Here is a 19,612-nt window from a genome sequence, read left to right as displayed (position 1 = left end):
CCTGGAAGTGTCCAAAGTCAGGCTGGACAGAGTTTGGAGCAACCTGGGATCCCAGTGCAGGAGTGGGGGAGCCCTGAGGAGCAGTCACTGGAGCTGACATGGCTTTGATGTTAGTAACAATATCATAATATGGTGTGTTTCTGCCTGAGCCTGATGCTGGAAGCTCCTTGGAGGAGTGAGAGCTGTGCCTGCTGCTTCAACTTCCCTCTGACTTTGGGTTTGGAGCCCTTCAGTGCCCTTCCATCCCTGCCTGGAGCCCTCCTGCCCCCCTGGCCATTCCCAGCCCTCTCTGGCTCTGCTGGGAGCGGGAGCACGATGGGAGCGAGGGAGAGGCTCCCAGTCAGTGTGCAAGTGCCATTGTTTTGACACAGAGGCATCTGGCACTGTCAGGAACAGCAAAAAGCAAGCCCAGAGCAGCTGCTGCCAAGGCAGAGCTGGCAGCAGCCAGGCCTGCACAGCCCCTGCTTCCCTGGCATCAGCCGGGACCTGGGCACGCATCGCTCGGGGCCACCGAGGGGAGAGTGACTGTGGCTACCCCGTAAAACTGGGAACTGTGGGGTGAGGAGCTGGGAGGGATCCCTGGAGGTTGGGGGGGATCCCTGGAGGTTGGGAGAGATCCCTGGAGCCTGGTGCTCGCTCAGTGCTGGCACAGAGCAGAGCTGGGTGTCCCAGCCTGCTGCAGGCACGGGGTGTTCAGGAGCAAACAGCAGCTCCTGCTGCCCCTCTCCTGCTCCCACAGGCTGTCCCAAACCCCTGGCTCACACCCAGGCTGGTGTTCCCTCTGTTAGATCCCTCTGTTCTGCACCTGTGCCCCATGCTAGATTCTAGGATAGGATGGAGAAGAAGCTGTGCTGTGCTCTGGTCTCCACATCCCTGATGTCTCTGCAGCTCATTTTTGTGTTTGCTCCCATTTACCAAGAGGTGCAGCAGCTCCTGCAGCAGGTGCTGGACTGGTCACACCACATGGCACTGTCACCACCTGGGTAAGTGGCACTGAACTGGTGCTCACAAGCTGCTTTTGTGGCTGTTTCTGAGGTCAAATTCTTCAATTCTGACCCTCTCCAGTTTCCCTGGGGTGGTTTGAGCCCTCCCTGTGTTGCTCTGCCTCTCTGTGCCTGCCCTGCCAAGGCAGGGATGGGACACTGGGGTGAGGTGGGCACTGGGGTGGGCACTTTGGGCCAGGCTGCAGCACAGGGGGAGCTGAGGGTCCCAGGCAGCCCCTTCCTCCACAGACAGGCTCACAGAGCTGATGGTTCCTGCCCTGGGCTGCTCCAGGGTGAGGAGGGTTTTTCCTTGCCCATTTCCAGGCTAAAAGGGGATTTCAGGAGCTGTGAGCCCACAGGACTTACCCTGTGGTCCTTTCAGCTCCTGCAGCTCCAGTGGAGCTGTTGTTCCCCCACTGCCAGGGCTGTGCACCCCAAAACTCACCGGGCTGGGGCTCCAGCACATCCTGTCAAGGTGGGGGCTCTCATCCCTCTCCTCCTTTGTGAGCCCTGGCCCAGGAAATGCTGCCTCGTGTAAATTTACATCTGACTTGGCACAATGGATGTTTGTGTCGTTGCTGGCGGAGCAGCAGCCGTTCTGCTGCTCCCACATCGTGGTGGTAATCGAGGTGCTTGAGTTATAGCCCAACTTATTCCATTTTACAGCTCCTACAGCGTTAACAGATGTACGGGCGTCTGATCCAATCATGCAGCAAGAGATTTTGGGGCCAGTTCTTCTCGTTTTGACAGTGTGGAAGCTGGGAGCAGCCATACTTTTTACAAACAAGAATAAACGACCCTTAGCAACATATGGCTGTGCTGGCAGCTCCAGAGCAATCCCAGATCAGGCACCCTGCGAGGCAGGAATGTTGCTGGGCGCTGGAGCTGGGCAGCCTGGACAAAGCATCTGCCTTCCCCCGTGATATTAATGAGGTGCAGGCACTGGAATCCCTATGCTGGAGGGCTGGGAAGAGACAAAGAGCTTGGAAAAACAACTGCCAGGCCAGAGCAAGGGAGGTTTATTTGGATTTAGAGGCTGGGTTTTGTTTTGGTCACTCTGCTGCTGCTTCCTGGCTGACCTTGTGGGGTTGAGAGCAGGGGTAACTCAGCTGCTCTGTGCCTCTGCTCCAGCCTGGTGAGGAGGGTGCACCAGAGCCTGAGGAATCACAGAATTCCAGCATCATTCAGGTTGGAAAAGCCCTCCCAGATCACTGAGTCCAACCTGTGACTGATCCCCACTTTGTCACCAGCCCAGAGCACTGAGTTCCACCTCCAGGAATTCCTTGGACACCTCCAGGGATGGGGACTCCAAACCTCCCTGGGCAGCCCCTTCCAGTCCCTGACCACCCTTTCCATGAGGAAATTCCTCCTGGTGTCCAACCTGACCCTCCCCTGGCACAGTTTGGTGCAGTTCCCTCTCTCCTGTCCCTGTTCCCTGGGAGCAGAGCCTGACACCCCCAGGCTGTCCCCTCCTGCCAGGAGTTGTGCAGAGCCACAAGGTCACACCTGAGCCTCCTTCTCCCCAGGTGAGCCCCCCAGCTCAAGAGCCCATGGCTGTCCTGTGACCTTGGGGACAACTCTCAGGGCAGAACGTCCCAGCCCTGCTGAGCTGCAGCCTTGCCTCAACTCCCTCCTAAAGCCAAGCCCTGCTTAGTGACACATGGAGGGTCACCCCAGCACCTCCCTCTGCCTCAGCCCTCCAGAAACAACTGCTGTGGGTGGAGAGGGAGGGGGCAGCTGGGTGCACCCCAGTAAATTTAATCTTTTTATCATGTTAAGTGTAGTAGCTTGATTTATTTCTCCTTGCAATCCAAACAATGCCAGCTTTGGTCCCAAAACAGTAGTGAGATTTCTTCCCCCCAGCTGGAAAAAAAAAAGGAAATACTATAAATCCCTCCCCAAGCTGATTTATGGAGCATTCATGAAGAATTTATATTGCAAAGGATTTTATTAAATTAAACTTGAAAAGCCTCTTGATTCCTGAGGTTCAGTCCCAGAGCCTGAGCTCTCGTAAAACTGGCTGGAGCAGGCAGAGGGAATGGCTGAGGTGATGCTGCAGCTGATGGGACCATCCAAATCCAGAGCATTTGTCACTGGGATGTGTTCCAGGCTGAGGCTTGGAAAATTACTCCATGAAAAATGTGCATTAACAAGAGCCATGAAATATCTGCCTCAAACCCAGGTGAGTGATGAGACGGGGGATCTGTTAGTGCTGGGCACTCCTCACTCATTCCTGGGCATTCCTCACTGCCTGAAAAGGGACACAGAGCCAGAGATTCCTTGGAGAACAAGTTGAAGGTTGGTTCTACTCAAATAATTGAATGGGAAAAGGGGCAGGATGGATTTAAAAGCTGCCCCACTAAAGGCAGGACAAGCCCTGGATGGGCATCACCACCTTGCAGCCCACAGCTTTCCCAGGGGGTAAAATGACACCAGCAGGCTTCACATGGGTTCTTCCCAGTAGGATTTCCAAGCTGGAAGCAGCTTGGACATGAGTGCAAAGCTGGGATTGTGTGTGTGATGTGGCTGTGAGCTCTGCTGAGGGCTCAGTGCAGAAACATTTGGCGCAGCACAAACCCCCTGGGAGGAACCCTTGGGGTGCTGCCCCTCTCACCCAGCTCCAGCAGGGCCCTGCTCCTCACCCCAACCCCTTTTCCTGCACCTTCAGTGCTCCCAAACCCTGGGCTCTGCTCCCCCAGCTGTTCCTGCAGCTGGTCCCACCATTCCAAGGGACAGCTCCACATGGAGACACCCCCAGCACACAGATCCTGGGATTTGGTCTTTCCTGCTTCACCCCCTCCATCCTGTTCCTGGCAGAGGATGCCCTGGATTGTCAGTTCAGAGACATTCCTCACATGCACAACGAGAGGCAGCCAGAGCCAAGGAATTCTTGGTGCATTCCTGTAAATCTGTACAGCTCAGCTCCAGCCAGAGCTGATGGATTGGAAGGGACTTGGAGCAGCAAAGCTCACAGGGCTCGCTGTTAAAACGTGACAGTTTGTGGCCCTTTGGTACAAGGAAATTCACATTTATTATTTCAGAGCTGTGGACACAATTCCCAAAGGCGTCCAGCTGCTGCTCCATACGAGCACTGTGACTTCAAAGGAGGAGCTGATTGTTTTCCTGATTGTTTTCCCTTCATCATCCCTCAGAGTCCTGTCAGAGCCTTCCCACAGCACCTGCTGCTGCCCAGGGAAATGAAGGCATCTCCAAAATGTTATGGAATTCTCCTGCCTCTACTCCCAGCTGGGAGAAGCAGTGACTCCAGAGCCATCCCCACATGGGATGTGTGGGCCAGGCCCGGGGAATAGGGCAGGTGTGTTTGGGTCCCTTCCAACTCAGGATATTCTGTGATTCTGTTCCTCTCAGGATTTATCAACAAGGTCCTGGTTATTTCACATGGAAATCCTTGGCAGCTCCCATTTCCAGTCCAGGCTTGTCCTCTCTCCCTTCCTTGATGGACAAAAGCAGTCAACTGGATTTAGTTTTCCATGATCAAGGACAAAACATTCCAGCTCCCAGCTAGGGGTCAGGTTTTATGTAGATTTTCTCTTCTTTCCCTTCCTTCATTGCAGCATAACGTGCCAGGACAAAGAGATAATCACTGAGCCTGGAAAACAGGGGAAAAGCAGGAAAACCAGAGATCTTACTCCAGAAGAGAAGCTTGTTGAGAAGCAAAACCCCCCAGTTTTATTCCCAGAACTAAGGGAATGCTTCAGTAGGACAGTGGAATGGTTTGGGATTTTTTTTTTTTACCTGTTTAAATACTTGGCCACATTTGGATCTGCTTCCCCTGCTTGGACTAAAGGGACCACGCTGGAAAAAGCAAAGGGAAATGCTGGTGTTTGATTTTCCAGCTCTGAGTGCACAAAGGCTGGAGCCTCTTCCCACCCCAAACCTCCCCATGGGGTTCCCACTTTGACTCCTGCAGAAGTGAAGGATCTCTGCTTCCCAGGGGGATCTGGGAGGGGTAAGTGATGCCAGAAATGTTTGTGTTTGTCCTGGAAGCCCCTGCTCTGCTCCTCCCAGGATACTCATCCATGGGAATCACTGAACAGAGACTATTTACAAGGGCCTGGAGTGACAGGACAGAGGGAATGGCTTCCCACTGCCAGAGGCAGGGTTAGATGGGATACTGGGACAAATTCTTCCCTGTGAGGGTGCTGAGGCTCTGGCCAGGGAAGCTCTGGCTGTCCCATCCCTGGAAGCATCCAAGGTCAGGCTGGACAGGGCTGCAGAATCCCAAAAGGTTTAGGTTGGGGAAGGAAGAACAGAGCCCAGCTTTGTGCCTCCTGCACTCCTGGAATTGGGCTAAACACACAAAAGCCTGGCCTGAGCCCCAGGCCCAGCCCAGCCCAGCCCTGGTTTGCTGTCACTGGGGTGTCCCCATGCCCTTTCCTCAGGGTGACCCCAGCACAGCACTCACCACCTCTCGGCCCTGCGGCACACGGCTCGGGAGAAATGGAGAGCAGCACTGCTCCTGCCCCCAGACTGGAACAGCAAGGAAACACCACTCAGGGTCTGCACCAGCAGGGACAGCCCCCCCTGCCCTCCCACACACATGGAACTGAGCCCTGTGCCATGCCAGGCAAGGCAGGGACAGCCCAGTGCAGCAGGGTGGGCAGATGTAACTCCCAGCTCCTTGTCTCTGCTTTTCTCTTGGTGTTTGCCCATAGGAACAGCAGCCTCCCAGGCTGTCTTCCCATGGTAAGCAGGGCAGCAGGGCTACCCCAAGGAGGTGAGGGGCACAGGCAGCACCTACGGGCAGGATGAAGGCTCTGAGGGGAGGCAGCTGCTCTGAGTAGCTGTCAATCCACTGCTCCAGCTCCAGGACGGGCTTCTCGCTGAACGACGTTCGCTCTACAGAGAGAAGAATTGGCTGAAAAAAAGTGATTCAGACAACAAGCTGAGCTCTCATTTTGCTTTCTTGGATCAGCAAGTCCTAAGAAACCAAACACTCAGCATCCCAGCACCCACACCAGGCTGTGCCAGCCCAGGAAAGGCAGGACTTACTGCGGTGAGCCTCCCTGGCTGAGGAGAGTGGTGTGGCAATGTTGGAGCCCACATCCTGCAGCATGCACTGCACCTGGACAGAAATCACAACTGCTGTCACTCCCAGCCACAGCCTTTTGCATTCCTGTGCTCAGCAGAGCTGATCAGGCAAACTCACAGGTTGCCCAGGCAGGACCTGGGTCACTGCTGTGCCCTTGTGGTTGTTTGTGTCCCAGTTTCAAACCTGGAGCTCTGTTACAACAAAACTCGTGTTCATAATGTGGATCTGACTTAAAACAAACCTAGAGATGAATCTGTCTGCCCATAACTAATAATTTGATCTACCAGCTTCCTTCTTGGTTAAAGAAATTTGCCTCTTAGACAGCAATCAAGGGAGTCTTAAAGATTTATATATTGAAATACTAAATGTATTGAATTCCTGTGTGTCAGTGGGAGCACTGTGGCTAAAATTAAGGAGTCCATGTTTTAATTGCACTGGAATGAATATTATAGTTAATACTCACTTTATGAAGTTGATCAACAAACGTGTGACCCTTTTCACTGCTAAACTCACCAGCCAGCCTTGGGTAGAGAGATAAAAACAAAACAGAGTTAGCTGGGAATGAAGAAATCATAACAAACATGCTTTTTTTCCATGTGATTCGGATACTCCCAGCCGATCCTTACCCGATGGCCGAGCTCAGCTCATCCGTGGCTCCGAGGGCCTCGAAGATCCGGTCGCCCTTGGGCCGCCGCTCCCCGGTGAAGGTGCTGGAGAATCCTTTGGGAAGGGCGGGAGGCGCTCAGGGCCCGGCTGGGGAGCTCTGCCCGCGGCCCCCCGGGGCCCCCCGGGCTCTACCTGAGTCTCCCGTCCTCGTGTAGATCCTCGGGGCCCGCTCGGCAGCGGCGCGCTCGGGGCTGTGGAGGCACAAAGCGTGAGGGGACACCGTGAGGGGGGCACACACCGTGAGGGACTCAGCGACACCGTGAGGGACAGAACCACACCGTGAGAGGGTCCCGGCCCTCCCACGCTCACCTGCCCGCCCCGCTCCGCCACCGCCGCCCCGCCATCGCCGGCAGGCCCCGTCCCGCCGCCACCGCCGCCCGCCGCCACATCCCTGCCGGCCGCCGCCGCCGCGCCGTGACCCCGCGCGGCCACCGTCCCGCCCTCAGCCCACGCTGTCACCCCAGCGCCGCGCCACCCCGCAACGCCCCCTTCCCATTGGCCGTCCGCAAAGTCCCGCCCCCATGCGGCGCCCGGCTATTGGCTGAGCGCAGGGAGGCGGGGCAGGGCGCGGCCCCGATTGGTGGGTGGGGCTGTCAGTCGGCGCGGGTCGTGCGGCGGCCGTGAGGCGATGTGGGCGCGGGAGCTGGCGGTGTCGGCGCCGGGGAAGGTGATCCTGCACGGGGAGCATGCCGTGGTGCTGGGCAAGGTGAGGGCACGGCGGGGAAACGAGGGCTGCGCGGCCCGGTAAGGGCTGCCCATCTCGGTAACCGGGGCTGCCCGGCCCGCTGACCCCCGTTCTCCGCCCGCAGGTGGCCCTGGCCGTGGCGCTGGACCTGCGGACGTTTCTCCGCCTGCGGCCCGGCGCTGAGGGCCGGCTGAGCGTCTCCCTGCCCGGCGTCGGCGTCCGGAGGAGCTGGGACACCCCCAGCCTCCGGGCTCTGCGGGGGCGGATCGCAGGCAAGGGCCGGGGGAAGGAAGGAGGAGCTGCCCCGGGGCACTGAGGGGCTCTCGGTACCGTTCGGTGCCTGCCACACCCCGGTGGCCGTGCTGGGACCCCCACCGTGGGGTGACTCTGCACGGACCCCCATGAGGTGACTGCAGAGACCCCCGTGGGGTTATTTGTTCCCCCTGCAGTGTTTCAGGGCCTCGCTGTCTCTGATCCCGCTCACTGACCTGTCCCTGCCCCTCTCAGTTATTTACATTCCCCTTGTGACCCCGCTGATGCTCAGGTGTCCGTGCGTGGCCCTGTCCCCTCCTGCTTTGGGTTCCAGGGACTTGTTCTGGTGCTGTTGTGGCTTGAGCCAGCCTGGGTCTGTTTTCCTGCCTGTCTGTCCCACACCATCCCTCACAGGAGTTTCTGCAGCACCTTGCACTGGCTGGAGCCCCAGGATATCCCAGTTCCAAAATCTGCATCCTTTAATGAGGAGTTTGTGACTTTCCATGCTTTCCATAGTGATTATGGATGGATGCAATGGCAGGTGTAGGCAGGGAAACATTTGGAAATATGGAGTGTGGAAACCTTGGGATTTCAGAGTGCCTGATGGGCATTTTGCTTTTATTTCATCATAGATCCTCAGGTAGAACCTGAAATTGGCCCCAGCTCTTTCTGCCTGCTGTAACAGAAGGTTTTGTTGTAAATGCTGCTCTCAGTGTAACAATTCCCTGGTTTTTAAGTGTTTAAACTCTCCCCTGCTTGCTTCCATAGCTGATGGTGATGAGTCCAAGTCCCCCAGCATAGAACAGCTGGATGCACTGAGGGAGTTTGCTGGAATTGCTGCTGGGGCCTCAGCTCCAGACAGTCTTGCTACTCTTGCCTTCCTGTATATGTGCCTGGCTGTTTCTGCTAAGTATGGGTAAGGCTCCACTCCTGCCCCAAAATTTTGGTGGTGGGCGGGTGCTTCAGGCAGGTGAGCTGGGAGCCTCTGCTCTCACTTAGTTCTGAGGGCTGAAACCAGAGCAGTTCATGCCACAGTCCCAACACAGACACCCCTCCCCACAGCAGGGAGCTCCTGTCATCCTGGCTTAGGCTGGAAAAACAGAAATAAACTGTGAATTTCTTGTCTGAACTAAGTCTGATCTCTTTATGGGTTGAATCTGCCTAAAACACTGAAAATTTGGGGCTGTTCCAGTTCCCAGCCTTGCCCAGCACTGTCAGTGATCTTGGTGTGACTGGAATAGGTGCTCAGGGCAGTGTCAGAAACCAAAGCAGAGCCCAACTTCCATGTTCTCATCCAAGAAATCCAAGGATAAAGAGCTGGGATGTGCAGCTGGGTTGTGATTTCCCTGCAGTCTCAGGGTGGCACTGGGACTGTCACTCAGCAGCCCTGAGAAGCTCCTGGGCTTGATTTTGGGGTCTGTAACAGCCCTGGTGTGTTCAGTGGAGCAAAGGGACGTGGGTATGTCCGTGTTCCATCTTCCCCACCAGCCTCTTGCTCCAGTGGGATGTGGCTGTGCAAGTACAGATTTGGGGTGTTTGCACTTCATTCAGAAATATGTTTATAACAACCTCTGAAGGGGCTCTTCATGGTGCTGCTCAGGTATTTATTTACCAAGAGCCCCTTCTAGCAGCCTGACAAGTTGTGCCAATCGTGGATCCAGCTCAGGAGGGCTTTATTCCAGCACAAGGGCTTGCCCAGGCTGCTCCGTTCAGGAATGAGCCCTCCTGCAGCCCCAGTGTGTCAGATGCATGTTCTGATGTTGCCACTTCTCACCCACCTGTCCCTGTGATCAGTCCTAACTGGTTTTTTTGCCTTTTTGATGTTGTCTGGAGGTGGAATTCAGGGTGCTTGTGCCAGTCCCTGTGTGTGTGTCTGTTTTCCCAGGGATGTTCCCAGCGTGGATATCGTGGTGTGGTCGGAGCTGCCCACAGGAGCAGGGCTGGGGTCCAGTGCTGCCTATGCTGTGTGCCTGGCTGCAGCCCTGCTCATGCTGTGTGGAGCCATCTCCTGCCCACTGCAGGAGGGACAATCCACAGCCAGGTAAGGAATTCCAGCCTGGCATGCACAGCTCTGCTCCCTGTGCCCCACCTTTCCTTTTGCCTGCACGAGTTCTGGCACTGCCACCTCTGCTGGTCTCTCTTGGCTGTCACCACAAGTGACACCCTGAGCCCATCTCCTGTCCAGGCCAAGTGTTCCCAGCCCTGTCCCAGACTTTGTAAAACTCCCCCTGTTTCTCTTGTTTAGGGTCAGAAAAACATACCTAAAAAGGGGGGAAAAAGCTTTATTTTTTCAATCTAATAAAACACACTGAAATTTTTCAACCTCAGTTTCCTCTGGCTATGAGCGTCTTCCAAGTTTTGCTTTGAGTCCTCGAGGATCCTCTCTGGGTTTCTTTTGCATTTCCTCTGAATTCTTTTCTCCATGTGCTACATTTCTTCCTGATCTCCTGCCTGTCTTTCCCTTTTATCAGTACCTGATGAAAGAGAGTTTCATTCCTTCTGCCCTTGGAGCTCCCCTTTGGAAGCCTGGAGTGCTGTGCCCCTGTGAGAGGGAGCTCTGTTTGAAGCTGTTAAAAATCAAAGCTGGAGGGGCAGAACCTCTGTTGTGTGGGATTTTGTGTGGGGCTGAGAGTGAGACAGCAAGGGGGGTGGTTCTGTGTTCTGCTTCTGAACCAGAACTTGCAGCCTGACCCAGAAAAAGGTTCTTGTTGGGAGCACTTGAGCAAATCTCCCAAACTGGGAAATAAAAAGGCAGCTCCAAGTGTTGCAGCAAGGATGTCTTCATTCCCTGCTCTCCCTCTGTGGCTTCAGCATGGATCCAGCATAATTCCTGCCTTCCAGCTGGTGTGCAGAGAGCTGGGGGTGTCAGACTTCAGAAGGGTTTTGCTTCCCATGGCAAGAAAAGAACAGCAGGATAGAAAGGCTCCTGTGTCTGGAGGAATTGCAGCCTCTCAAAGAGGATTAAAAACAAGTGGTTTACTCCTGTTCCCGAGGCTGCTGCTGGGAGCTGTTTGCTGAGTGCTCCCAGATTAAATCCTGGCAGGTGGAATGCAAGGGGTGTGGATGTGGATAAGGACATTCAGCCAAGGCCCAGGGAAGCAGGAGTGAAGGGGAACAGTTTCTGGATAGCAGGTGGCTCTTGGAATTTCTGCCTTGCCTTGTAAGAGGCTGCGAGGTTTTCCCAAAATGTGCATTTGTGCCTCTGCCCCAGCATGGAATACCTATTGAATGGACTTGTGTGTGCAGGGAGGGTCAGAGGTTTTGTGCTCAGACTGAGAGCAGGGTTAGATGGGATACTGGGAATTCCTCCCTGTGAGGGTGCGAGGCTCTGTACAGGCTGTCCAGAGAAGCTGTGGCTGCCCCATCCCAGGAAGTGTCCAAGGCCAGGTTGGATGGGGCTTGGAGCAACCTGGGACAGTGGAAAGTGTCCCTACCCAACCAGGGCCTCACCACCCTCACAGGGAAGAATTTTTCCTAGTATCCAATGTAAACCTGTCAATCTCTGTCAACTTAAAGCCATTCCCCCTTGTCCTGTCATTGCAGGCCCTTGTGAATAGCCTCTCTCCATCTTTCTTGTAGCCCCTTCAGGCGCTGGAATGAGGTGACCCCAAAGCTTCTCCTCTCCAGGCTGAACAATCCCAGCTCCCTCAGCCTTTCCAGTGTGTGTGGTAACACTCCCTGTTTGCTGAGGTGGGGATGAGTCTGGACCCGAGTTCCACTAAATCTGATCTACACCAGGCCAAAGCTGGGATCTTGCCCCTGAACCTGATCCCTCCCTGTCCTCTGGTTTGGAGTGGTTTGTGTTGGAGTTATTTCCTTGCCTTCCAGGTGGACAGAAGAAGAGCTGACACTGATTAACAGCTGGGCCTTCCGAGGGGAGCAGGTGATCCATGGCAATCCATCGGGTGTGGACAATGCTGTTGGCACCTGGGGTAGGTGTGTTTGCTGCTTCTTGGGCAGAAACTCCCAAAATCAGCTCCCTGTTCTGGCCTGAGCACAGGGAATCCTTCCCCTGTCTCAGTCTGCCCCATCTGTGAGCTGGGCCTGGAGCCAGCTGGAATGTTGGGAATGGGCTGCAGGAACACCAGAGCTCTGTCCCCCCCAGGCAGGTGCCACAGGGCAGAGACCTTGCTGCAAATAACTGATACTGAAACATTCTGCAGTGAACAAAGAAACCTAATCCTGTCCCAGGGATAATGCAGGGGAAAATGCAGTTGGACAGCTGTCATTTAGTTTCAATTAGCAGAGACTTCCCAGTGTTTTGAAAGTGTCCTTGGAGACTGTTAATAATCTTTCTAATGAGACCTAATCACAGTGCCTCTGTGAGGGTAGGAGCCAAGTGAGACATTCCTTCTGGACAATGAAATTCCATGCTGCAGGATGGCTGCTGGCACCAGTGCACACCAGTTCAGTCCATGGAATCCCGTGTGCTTGGCTCTGCTGGATTCTGTTTTCTCAGGAAAGGTTTCATGCTGGCCAAACTCTTTGCCTTTTCAAAAATTATTTGTTGTGATGCTGGAGGAGAGGAGAGCAAAGGGAAAGGCCTTGGGTTGAGCATGTCCAGCCAGACCCTCTCATTAAGGCAGCAGGGTGAGGCAGGGCCGTGCTGCTGGAGAACATGGTTCATTTAGCTGGTGTTTCTTGCAATTACTGTCACAGGCTCTGGGTGAGGTTCTGAAGATGAAAGACCTTCTGCGTTATCTCTCAGCTCGCTCTCTGCTGAGACAATAACACGTATTTTACTTTAGGTGGAGCCCTGAGATACCAAGCAGGAAAAATCACACCGTTAAAGAGGTAATATTGGAGTTTCAAAATAACCCTCACACATGGTGGGTGGAACATGTCAGAGAGCCTCTGGGTGGGTGTTGGAGGGTATGAGGATAATGGGAGATGGCTGGAGTGTGGGAAGGGCTCTGCAACCCCATTTTGGGTGTGGGCAGCCTCAGTTGTTGGGGTGGATGGGGACAATAAAACGTTTGGTCATTATCTGACATTAGATGAACACAGCACAAAGGATCAATATTAATTTCATGGCATTATGGGCAGCAGGAATGGATCTGCTCCTGGCAGCAAATGACATTGTGGGGAGGGGGAGCTTTGAGCTTACCTGGTGATGGGAAAACCCATTGGCAGAGAGAACTCTGGGTCCTGAGTGTTCCCTCTGCCTCCTGCCAGAGATGTATAATCTGACTCCATTAAAATCTTTCACAGTGCATGAAATTGCACTATTAGCAGTTAATGGCCACTGCTGGCTACTCTTGTAGAGAGTATTTCAAAGGAAAAAATTTGCTTGAAAAACATGGATTTTACTAAATACATTACAGTCCTATTTATAGCTCTAGTACAGTTGTTCCTTGTATCCAGGAGGAACAAGCCTGAACCCAGCCAGCACTGAAACACCTGCTGAAGTTTTGTAAAATGAATGGGACTCCTGATCTTGGGTTCCTGCTCAAAGAGGCCTTTTGAGGCAGAATAAGCTGTAGCCTTGGGGAGTGTGAAGGAAAGAGGCCAGGAGATATTCCCTGCCCATGGCAGGGGGTTGGAATGAGATGAGCTTTAAGGTCCCTTCCAATCCAAAGCACTCTGGGATTCTCTGTCTCCTGTTGCTTCCAGGGTGCCCACACTGAGGATCTTGCTGACCAACACCAAAGTCCCTCGGAGCACCAAGGTCCTGGTGGCTGGTGTAAAGGAGAAGATCCTGAAGGTGCAGGTGGTTGTGGGATGGAGATGTGGGGGATAACCTTTGGGAGATAACCCTGAACTGCAGGTCCCACAGGATCTTTTGGGACATCTCTCCTATAGCCACTGTATTCCTGTCTCCCAGCGGCTTGGGAATGGGATTTCAGCTCATCTCCTCCCTTCCTCCAGTTTAACAGGAGTTAAAATCACCAATTTGTAACCATGAAAAGAGCAGTTCCTTCCTCTGGCCTGTTTCCTTCTCTTCCTCCCTTTTCTGCAGCCAGAAGCAGGTTACCATCACCCTGCTCTTTGAATGAGTGAGGAATTGCCCAGCTCAAAGAGACTGGGACCAGTTTCCTCCCAGTGGTTTTGGAAGAGCAGCCAGCAGGCACCTGACATCCCTCCTTCCCCCTTTCCAGTTCCCTGCCATAATGAACCCAGTGCTGGACTCCATCGATGCCATTTCTCAGGAGTGCCAAAGTGTTCTGGAAGCAATGCCTGCAAATCCATCACCAGAGCATTACCCTGTGCTGGAGGTAAGGGGCTTGCTCGCCAGTATTTTTAGCCACTGTTACTGTTGAACATCAAAATGTCATTTAAAGAACATTAGGTCTGGAAAAAAAAAAGTGATAGCAGGAAATGTTCAGTTCTAAGTGAAACCGTGGTCTGGGTGTGCTGCTTTTAATGCCCTTCCTGGAGCCAGGAGACAGAAGCTGCTGCTGGTGCCTCTTCCCAGCTGTGTGCAGGGAGGGAGGGGCAGGCCTGGGGCTCTGGGGACCTGTGGCTCTGGAGGGTTTGTTTCTCTTGCATTGAGTGCCACGGCTCTGGCAGTCACTGCCTGTGAATCAACAGCTCTGTCACTGCCAGGGCTGGGGTGAGGAGAGCCCAGAGCCGCTGGTTTGTGATGGACTGACTGGTTCCCAGCCAGCTGCTGGTGCTCCAGGCTCATCCTGGCTCCAGAGAGCCACAGACAGAGCTGTGCCCAGAGCTGACCTGACATTGATGCACGAGGTGCACACAAAGATCTGTTTGTCTTGGCTTTGCTCAAAGAGCAGAGGCTGGGGAGGGGGAGGAACAGGCTTCCGAGTGGAAGAAGTGCTGAGAGTGCTGTAATGCTGCTCCACAGCATCGTGGGGGAGGGATTTGTGTCTGTGTCCCAGCTGAGGAAAACCTGGCCTGGCCCTGGGAGCCAGCCTGGGCACTCAGGAACCATTTGGTACCAGTCCTTGTTGGCATCTGGATGCTTCCCCTTGGCTCTCAGGAGGATCTCTGCTTGTCCTTGCTCTTGCTCTGCGTTGTTCCCATGGGAGTCATAGCAGAGTCCTGCTCCCTTGGCACCAGGGTGGGATTCTGGACCCCTCACGGTGGGCTGAGCTGCCATCAGCTGAGGGAGGTCTGTTCACAGAACAGCTTCACACAACTCATCTTAATTCCACGTCCTCAGGCTGTCAGAAGTGTCAGGGGACAGGGAAGAGAGGGGATAATTTGAGTTGTGCTTTGAGCTCCTCACATGGAAAATGCCAAAGCATCCTTGTGTCCCACACCCGGGAAGCAGCACTGCAGTGAGCAGGTTCCTGTCTTGAATCTTGTTGTTTTGTCTTGTGCTTGAAGAGCCCAGAGAGGCCCAGCTGATTAGATGCAGCACACAGATATATAAATACATCTTTTGGGCTGTTTCTGAAACATGCAGCTCTGGCCAGCGCTGTATTTGAACCATGGAACTAGTCTAGTGTGTCATAAGCTGTCATCGGATTCCTGGCAGATTTTGGATCAGGAGATGACAGGTGTCTTGGATCATCACAGCCACTGCTGTGCCCTCACTCAGGCATATAAAGAGGCCTCTGGATGGACGTGTGTCCTGCCCAGCCTGGAGTGGGTGGTGGCTGAGCTCTGCCTGCCACCCACTCCTTGCTCTTCCCACAGTTCCTTAAACACTGAACAGAAATGCCCTGGAGGGGGGAGAGGGACTCTTTGTGCAGTGTCCCCTCCTGTGTGGGGTTGGCAGGATTCCTGGGTGGAGCTGAGGGAGGGGGCTGTGGCTGACACCTGCCCTGTGCTCCCTGTGCACAGAGCCCCTCCTGGCTCACCTGGAGCTGCAGGCAGGGAACAGCTCAGTGCTGCTTGCTGGGAGAGGGAGCACAGGGCTGGGAGGGCCCTGTGGTGCTCAGGGAGCTGGTGTCTGCTCCTGGCCCTGCTCCAGACTTGCTCCAAGCACAGGCCAAGCCCTTCCCTCTGCTCCTGAATTCCTCACCTGTCCTGCTGGGAGGGGAGAAGCTGTAACTTCCACTTCTGCATGGTGCTGTCCATCCCTCGGGCCATTTGAACCTTGCTGCTGGGGCAGCTTTCTCCAGGAGCAGCAGGTGTGGCTGGCTGGGAAGCGTGGCAGGGATGCTCCCTCAGCTCTGCCAGGAGGATGGGCTCGCTCAGAGAGGGGCCTGTGCTGCTCCCAGAGGGAAGGACCCTCTCAACCCCACTTGAGCTGGGTGCCAGATCCCCAGCGTGGTGCTGCTCCTTGGCTCCCAGCCCAGGCCCTGCCCTTGAGGAGGGAGAAGTGCAGCACAGAGCAAACAAAGGACATCCCTCTGTGTCACCTCTCAGCAATGCCTCAGCCGTGTCAGAAGTCCCTGGATTTGGCTTTGCTGGATGGATTGCAGAGCAGGGCAGGGTGACAGCCAGGAATGAGAGCTGCTGGCTCAGTGCCCTTCCCACGGCCGGCGAGGGGCCTTGCACAGCCTCCTGCTCAGCACTCAGTGACAGGGCAGAGGAGAAGCAGTCAGGAGGCATTGGAGAGCTCTGGAAAAAATTCCTGCTGGCAGCTTGCAGTGATCAGGATTTTCCTGGAAAGTGCAGGAGCTGTTGTACCCCTGTCACTGTGCAAGTTGTGATGGGGGACAGGGACACACGAGCAGCTCAGAGCTCAGACTCTGGCCTGACCTTGCTCCTTGGTGCTGGTGGCCAAATTTCTGCAGAAATGAGGTGGTTGTGAAGGGATGGCTGGGAAGGCAGGGCTGCCTCTGCTCTAAAGTGTCTCTATGTGTGCTCATCTCCTCTCTTTGTGCTGCTTTTAGGAATTCTTTGACATAAACCAACACCACTTAAATGTGCTCGGAGTGGGCCACCCCTCCCTGGACAGGCTGTGCCAGGTGACAGCATCCCACAGCCTGCACAGCAAGCTGACAGGGGCTGGTGGGGGTGGCTGTGGCATCACCCTGCTGCCACCAGGTCAGTACAACCCCTTGGGCATCTTCCTCTTCCTCACAGCTCTGGGTGGGGGGCAGGTCAGGGAGCAGAGGAATCACTGCCAGCCCTGGTCTGGCTCTGGAGGGATGGGTGGGATGTGTCCCAGCACTGCCTGGCACTGTGGGTTGCAGTGTGTGATCCAAGGCCGATTCAGAGTGTTCATTTATGTGTGTCAGCCCCTGAGGGCCCTGGCCCTGTGCCAGGGGCTGTGTTTGGGGGAGCCATGGCCCTTTCCCTCTCCCTGCAGTGCCCGAGCTGACTCGCTGGCTGCTCTTGCCTTGCTCTTGGCAGACACCTCCCCTCTGGCCGTGGAAGCAGCCAAGCAAGACTTGTGTGCCTGTGGATTTGAATGCTGGGAGACCAAGATTGGGGCCCCCGGGGTGACCCTGCACTCCTGCTCCTCCCTGAGTGCCCAAGTGCTGCACGCGCTCGCCCAGAGCTGAGCTGCTGCCTCTGGCAGCCCTGAGCTCTTGGCACCACCTCCTCGGAGCTCTGTGTGCCCAGATGCCTGGAAACTTCTTTCCCCTCTGCTGTGTGCCTGAGGGCCTCCAGATATGGGTATGGAGCCAGTTTGGGGCCTGGTGTCACTGGGATTTGGGGCTGCAATGGGGACCTGGGAGCACCCACCCAGTGGTGTTTGACCAAAGCTCTCAAAAATCCTGGTTTGAATTTCCTTCCTCAACTGCTGTGCTGATCCCAAGGGGCAGGAGAAGAGGGACTTGGCTGGATTCCAGGGTGGGTAATGACACTTCACTGCTTCAGATGCATGTGGTGTCTCTTCCTTCATCCCTGCTGTCCTGTGGGAGCTGGCAGGGTGGATGTGCATGGTGCTTTGACGTTTTTGGGTGAAGAACATCTTTGGCAGCTCAGGGCTTGATGCTCAGGTCTCTGTTTCTTCTGGACTACATTCCCAGTGAAGAGGAAACCTTTAATACAGCTCTTCCCTGCTATTAATTAAGTGTTGGGTAATTAAAATGCAAGATAAAGCACAATTCTAGTGAAATTACTGATTTCCACTCTTTTCCATAATCTCCGCCTGGGCTGATAAGCAGAGTCCTGTAGACAGGCTCTGGTTTTTATTCACATGTACAAGGTCTGGCTCAAACAGCACCTGCAAGGAGGGCAACTCCAGGCCAAGGGCAGGCTTAAAATTCCTCCTTGTAAAAGCTGTTCTCTCACACTTCTCTCTTGAACCAGCCTGTCCCTGACCCTGCCTGGTGTTGGGTTTACTTTGGTGTAATTAAGTAGGGGAAAGAAACCCAAACCACGTCCTCAAAAGCTCACCATAAGTTGCAGTTGACAAACTCTAAAACCTAAATGCATTTACACTTATTACACAAATGTAAATGCATTTTTTACTCCTGAAATTTTAATGAGCTGTGCCACAGGATGAAAGGGAAGTGGCTGAGGCCATAATCTCTGGGAGTCATGAGCTGACTCTGAGGGACTGTGGTCTCTGCTGTACCTGCCAAGGGGGTTTTATCATCACTCTGTTTGTCTGGGGTGGGTTTTTTAAGTGGGTTTTTAAGTGTAGCTGTGTTCAAGAATCACTTCACTCAAAGCTGAGTAATGAATTGGCAGAGGTGGGGAATTTGCCTTCCCCTTCTAGCCCAGGGATAAAAAAAATCAAGTATGAGAAGCTGAGATGTTCTAGCTCTAAACTCCCAGCATCATGGTGACCAGCTTTAGTTCCCTGATCCCATGTAAAACTGTCTCTGGTTTTAATAAATCCATGGGTTTTTTTATGTGCAAAGTGTTCTTTGATAATTATGCTGGATACAAAAGGAAAAAAGCACCTTACACTGCTTCAGGAAAGCAGGTCTCAGATGCTGCCTTTCTACATGTCTAATTACAATTCCAATTTGCATCTGAGAGCTGCTTTACACTAATCACAAGTCAGAAAGGCTGATAAATAATTTACCATTTTCTAATACAGTGTAATCAATGTGAGGATCTGGGAGCGTGTTGACTTTAACCACTTACATGTGTCGACTTTGTGATGTTGGCACAAAGAGATGCCAGATCCAGCACGGGGAACTTCCCTTCAAAACAGCATGTCTGGGGCTGAGCCTTGTTGGCTCTGAGGGCTGGGGACTAGAACTGAAGGGAAATCCACAGAATCCCAGGATCATTCAGCTTGGGAAAGCTTTCCAAGTCCAGCTTGTGACCGATCCCCACTTTCCCACCCAGCCCAAAGCACTGGGTGTCACATCCAGGTGTTTCTTGGATGCCTCCAGGGATGGGGAATCCAAACCTCCCCAGAAGGGACCACCCTTTTCATGAGGAAATTCCTCCTGATGTCCTCCTGAGTGCTCATCCTGCTCTGCTCTGTGGCAGAGTGGAAGTGGTGACATTCCGGGGCAGGGAGGGTGGTGGCAGTGACGTGGCAGGAGGGTGACCCGTACTGGGGTCTGTGGGAAGGGTCCAGGGTGACACAGGCACTGCTGGGATCTGCCTTCCCTGTGCCACAGGGAGCAGATCTGCCGAAGTCAGCAGCTGGAGCCAGTCCCAGTCTGGAGTGAGCACAGATTTCACATCCATCTGTGAGCACGGGATGCCCATTCCGTCCTTTCCAAACTCCTCCTTCACCAGCTCCATCAAACGCTCTGCAGGGGCATTGCTGCCCCCAGAGGGACAACTCGAGGGGTGGCTGGGATGTTCCCGACCCCACCTTCCACACGGGAATCTCCCCTGCACTCACCCCGAGTTCCAACCTCCTGCTGCAGCTCCTGAGCCCAGGGACACACAAAACCATCCCTGCCCCTCCTCACCCCGGGGCAGGAGCAGCTGCTGCCATGGGACTGATGCCCCACGGGGACACAGAGAGGGGCAGAAGGAGGCACAGCTCTGTCTCTTGTGTGTTTTGCTGCTTTGGAAGCAAAACTGAAGCCTGTGGAGCATGTTCTCCCCACGGATCAGCCCCTCCTCTCGCAGGCACCCCGCGGGACGGATGTGCAGCAGGGCAGCGATTGCTGCTGAAGGATTAGCCTGGTAATTTGGCTAATTTTTCTTGAGCTTCATTTTTCACATTACGAGCTCTGCAGCAAGACTAAC

The 19,612-nt window shown here is 54.3% G+C and overlaps 2 protein-coding genes across 4 annotated transcripts; one reads left to right on the top strand and one right to left on the bottom strand.

Moving 5' to 3' along the window:
* Positions 1 to 2,912: 2,912 nt before the first annotated feature.
* MMAB (metabolism of cobalamin associated B) lies at positions 2,913 to 7,059 on the bottom strand. The gene is made up of 9 exons (XM_030958905.1): positions 7,012 to 7,059; positions 6,835 to 6,893; positions 6,663 to 6,756; positions 6,500 to 6,557; positions 5,997 to 6,069; positions 5,746 to 5,843; positions 5,410 to 5,474; positions 4,740 to 4,799; positions 2,913 to 4,593 (listed from the first exon to the last, which is right to left on the bottom strand). The coding sequence occupies exons 1-9, from the start codon at positions 7,044 to 7,046 to the stop codon at positions 4,506 to 4,508; spliced, it is 630 nt and encodes a 209-aa protein (XP_030814765.1). The 5' UTR covers positions 7,047 to 7,059; the 3' UTR covers positions 2,913 to 4,505.
* Positions 7,060 to 7,292: 233 nt separating this feature from the next.
* MVK (mevalonate kinase) lies at positions 7,293 to 18,311 on the top strand. 3 transcript variants are annotated; one of them, XM_030959222.1, is made up of 10 exons: positions 7,293 to 7,408; positions 7,512 to 7,659; positions 8,408 to 8,555; positions 9,525 to 9,680; positions 11,468 to 11,571; positions 12,388 to 12,433; positions 13,253 to 13,343; positions 13,738 to 13,854; positions 16,387 to 16,540; positions 16,850 to 18,311. In XM_030959222.1, exons 1-10 carry the CDS (start codon positions 7,331 to 7,333, stop codon positions 16,999 to 17,001), a joined length of 1,194 nt encoding a protein of 397 aa, XP_030815082.1. In that variant the 5' UTR covers positions 7,293 to 7,330; the 3' UTR covers positions 17,002 to 18,311. The 3 variants fall into 3 exon arrangements, with proteins under 3 accessions (XP_030815082.1, XP_030815079.1, XP_030815081.1); XM_030959219.1 differs by having other exon boundaries at positions 7,294 to 7,408; positions 13,253 to 13,349; XM_030959221.1 differs by having other exon boundaries at positions 7,294 to 7,408; positions 13,253 to 13,349; positions 16,806 to 18,311.
* The last annotated feature ends 1,301 nt before the right edge of the window (positions 18,312 to 19,612 follow it).

The sequence above is a fragment of the Camarhynchus parvulus genome, chromosome 15 (assembly GCF_901933205.1).
Source record: "Camarhynchus parvulus chromosome 15, STF_HiC, whole genome shotgun sequence".
NCBI lineage: Eukaryota > Metazoa > Chordata > Aves > Passeriformes > Thraupidae > Camarhynchus > Camarhynchus parvulus.
The sequence above is the reverse complement of the archived record's forward strand: the minus strand, read 5'-3'. Positions and strand labels throughout refer to the sequence as shown.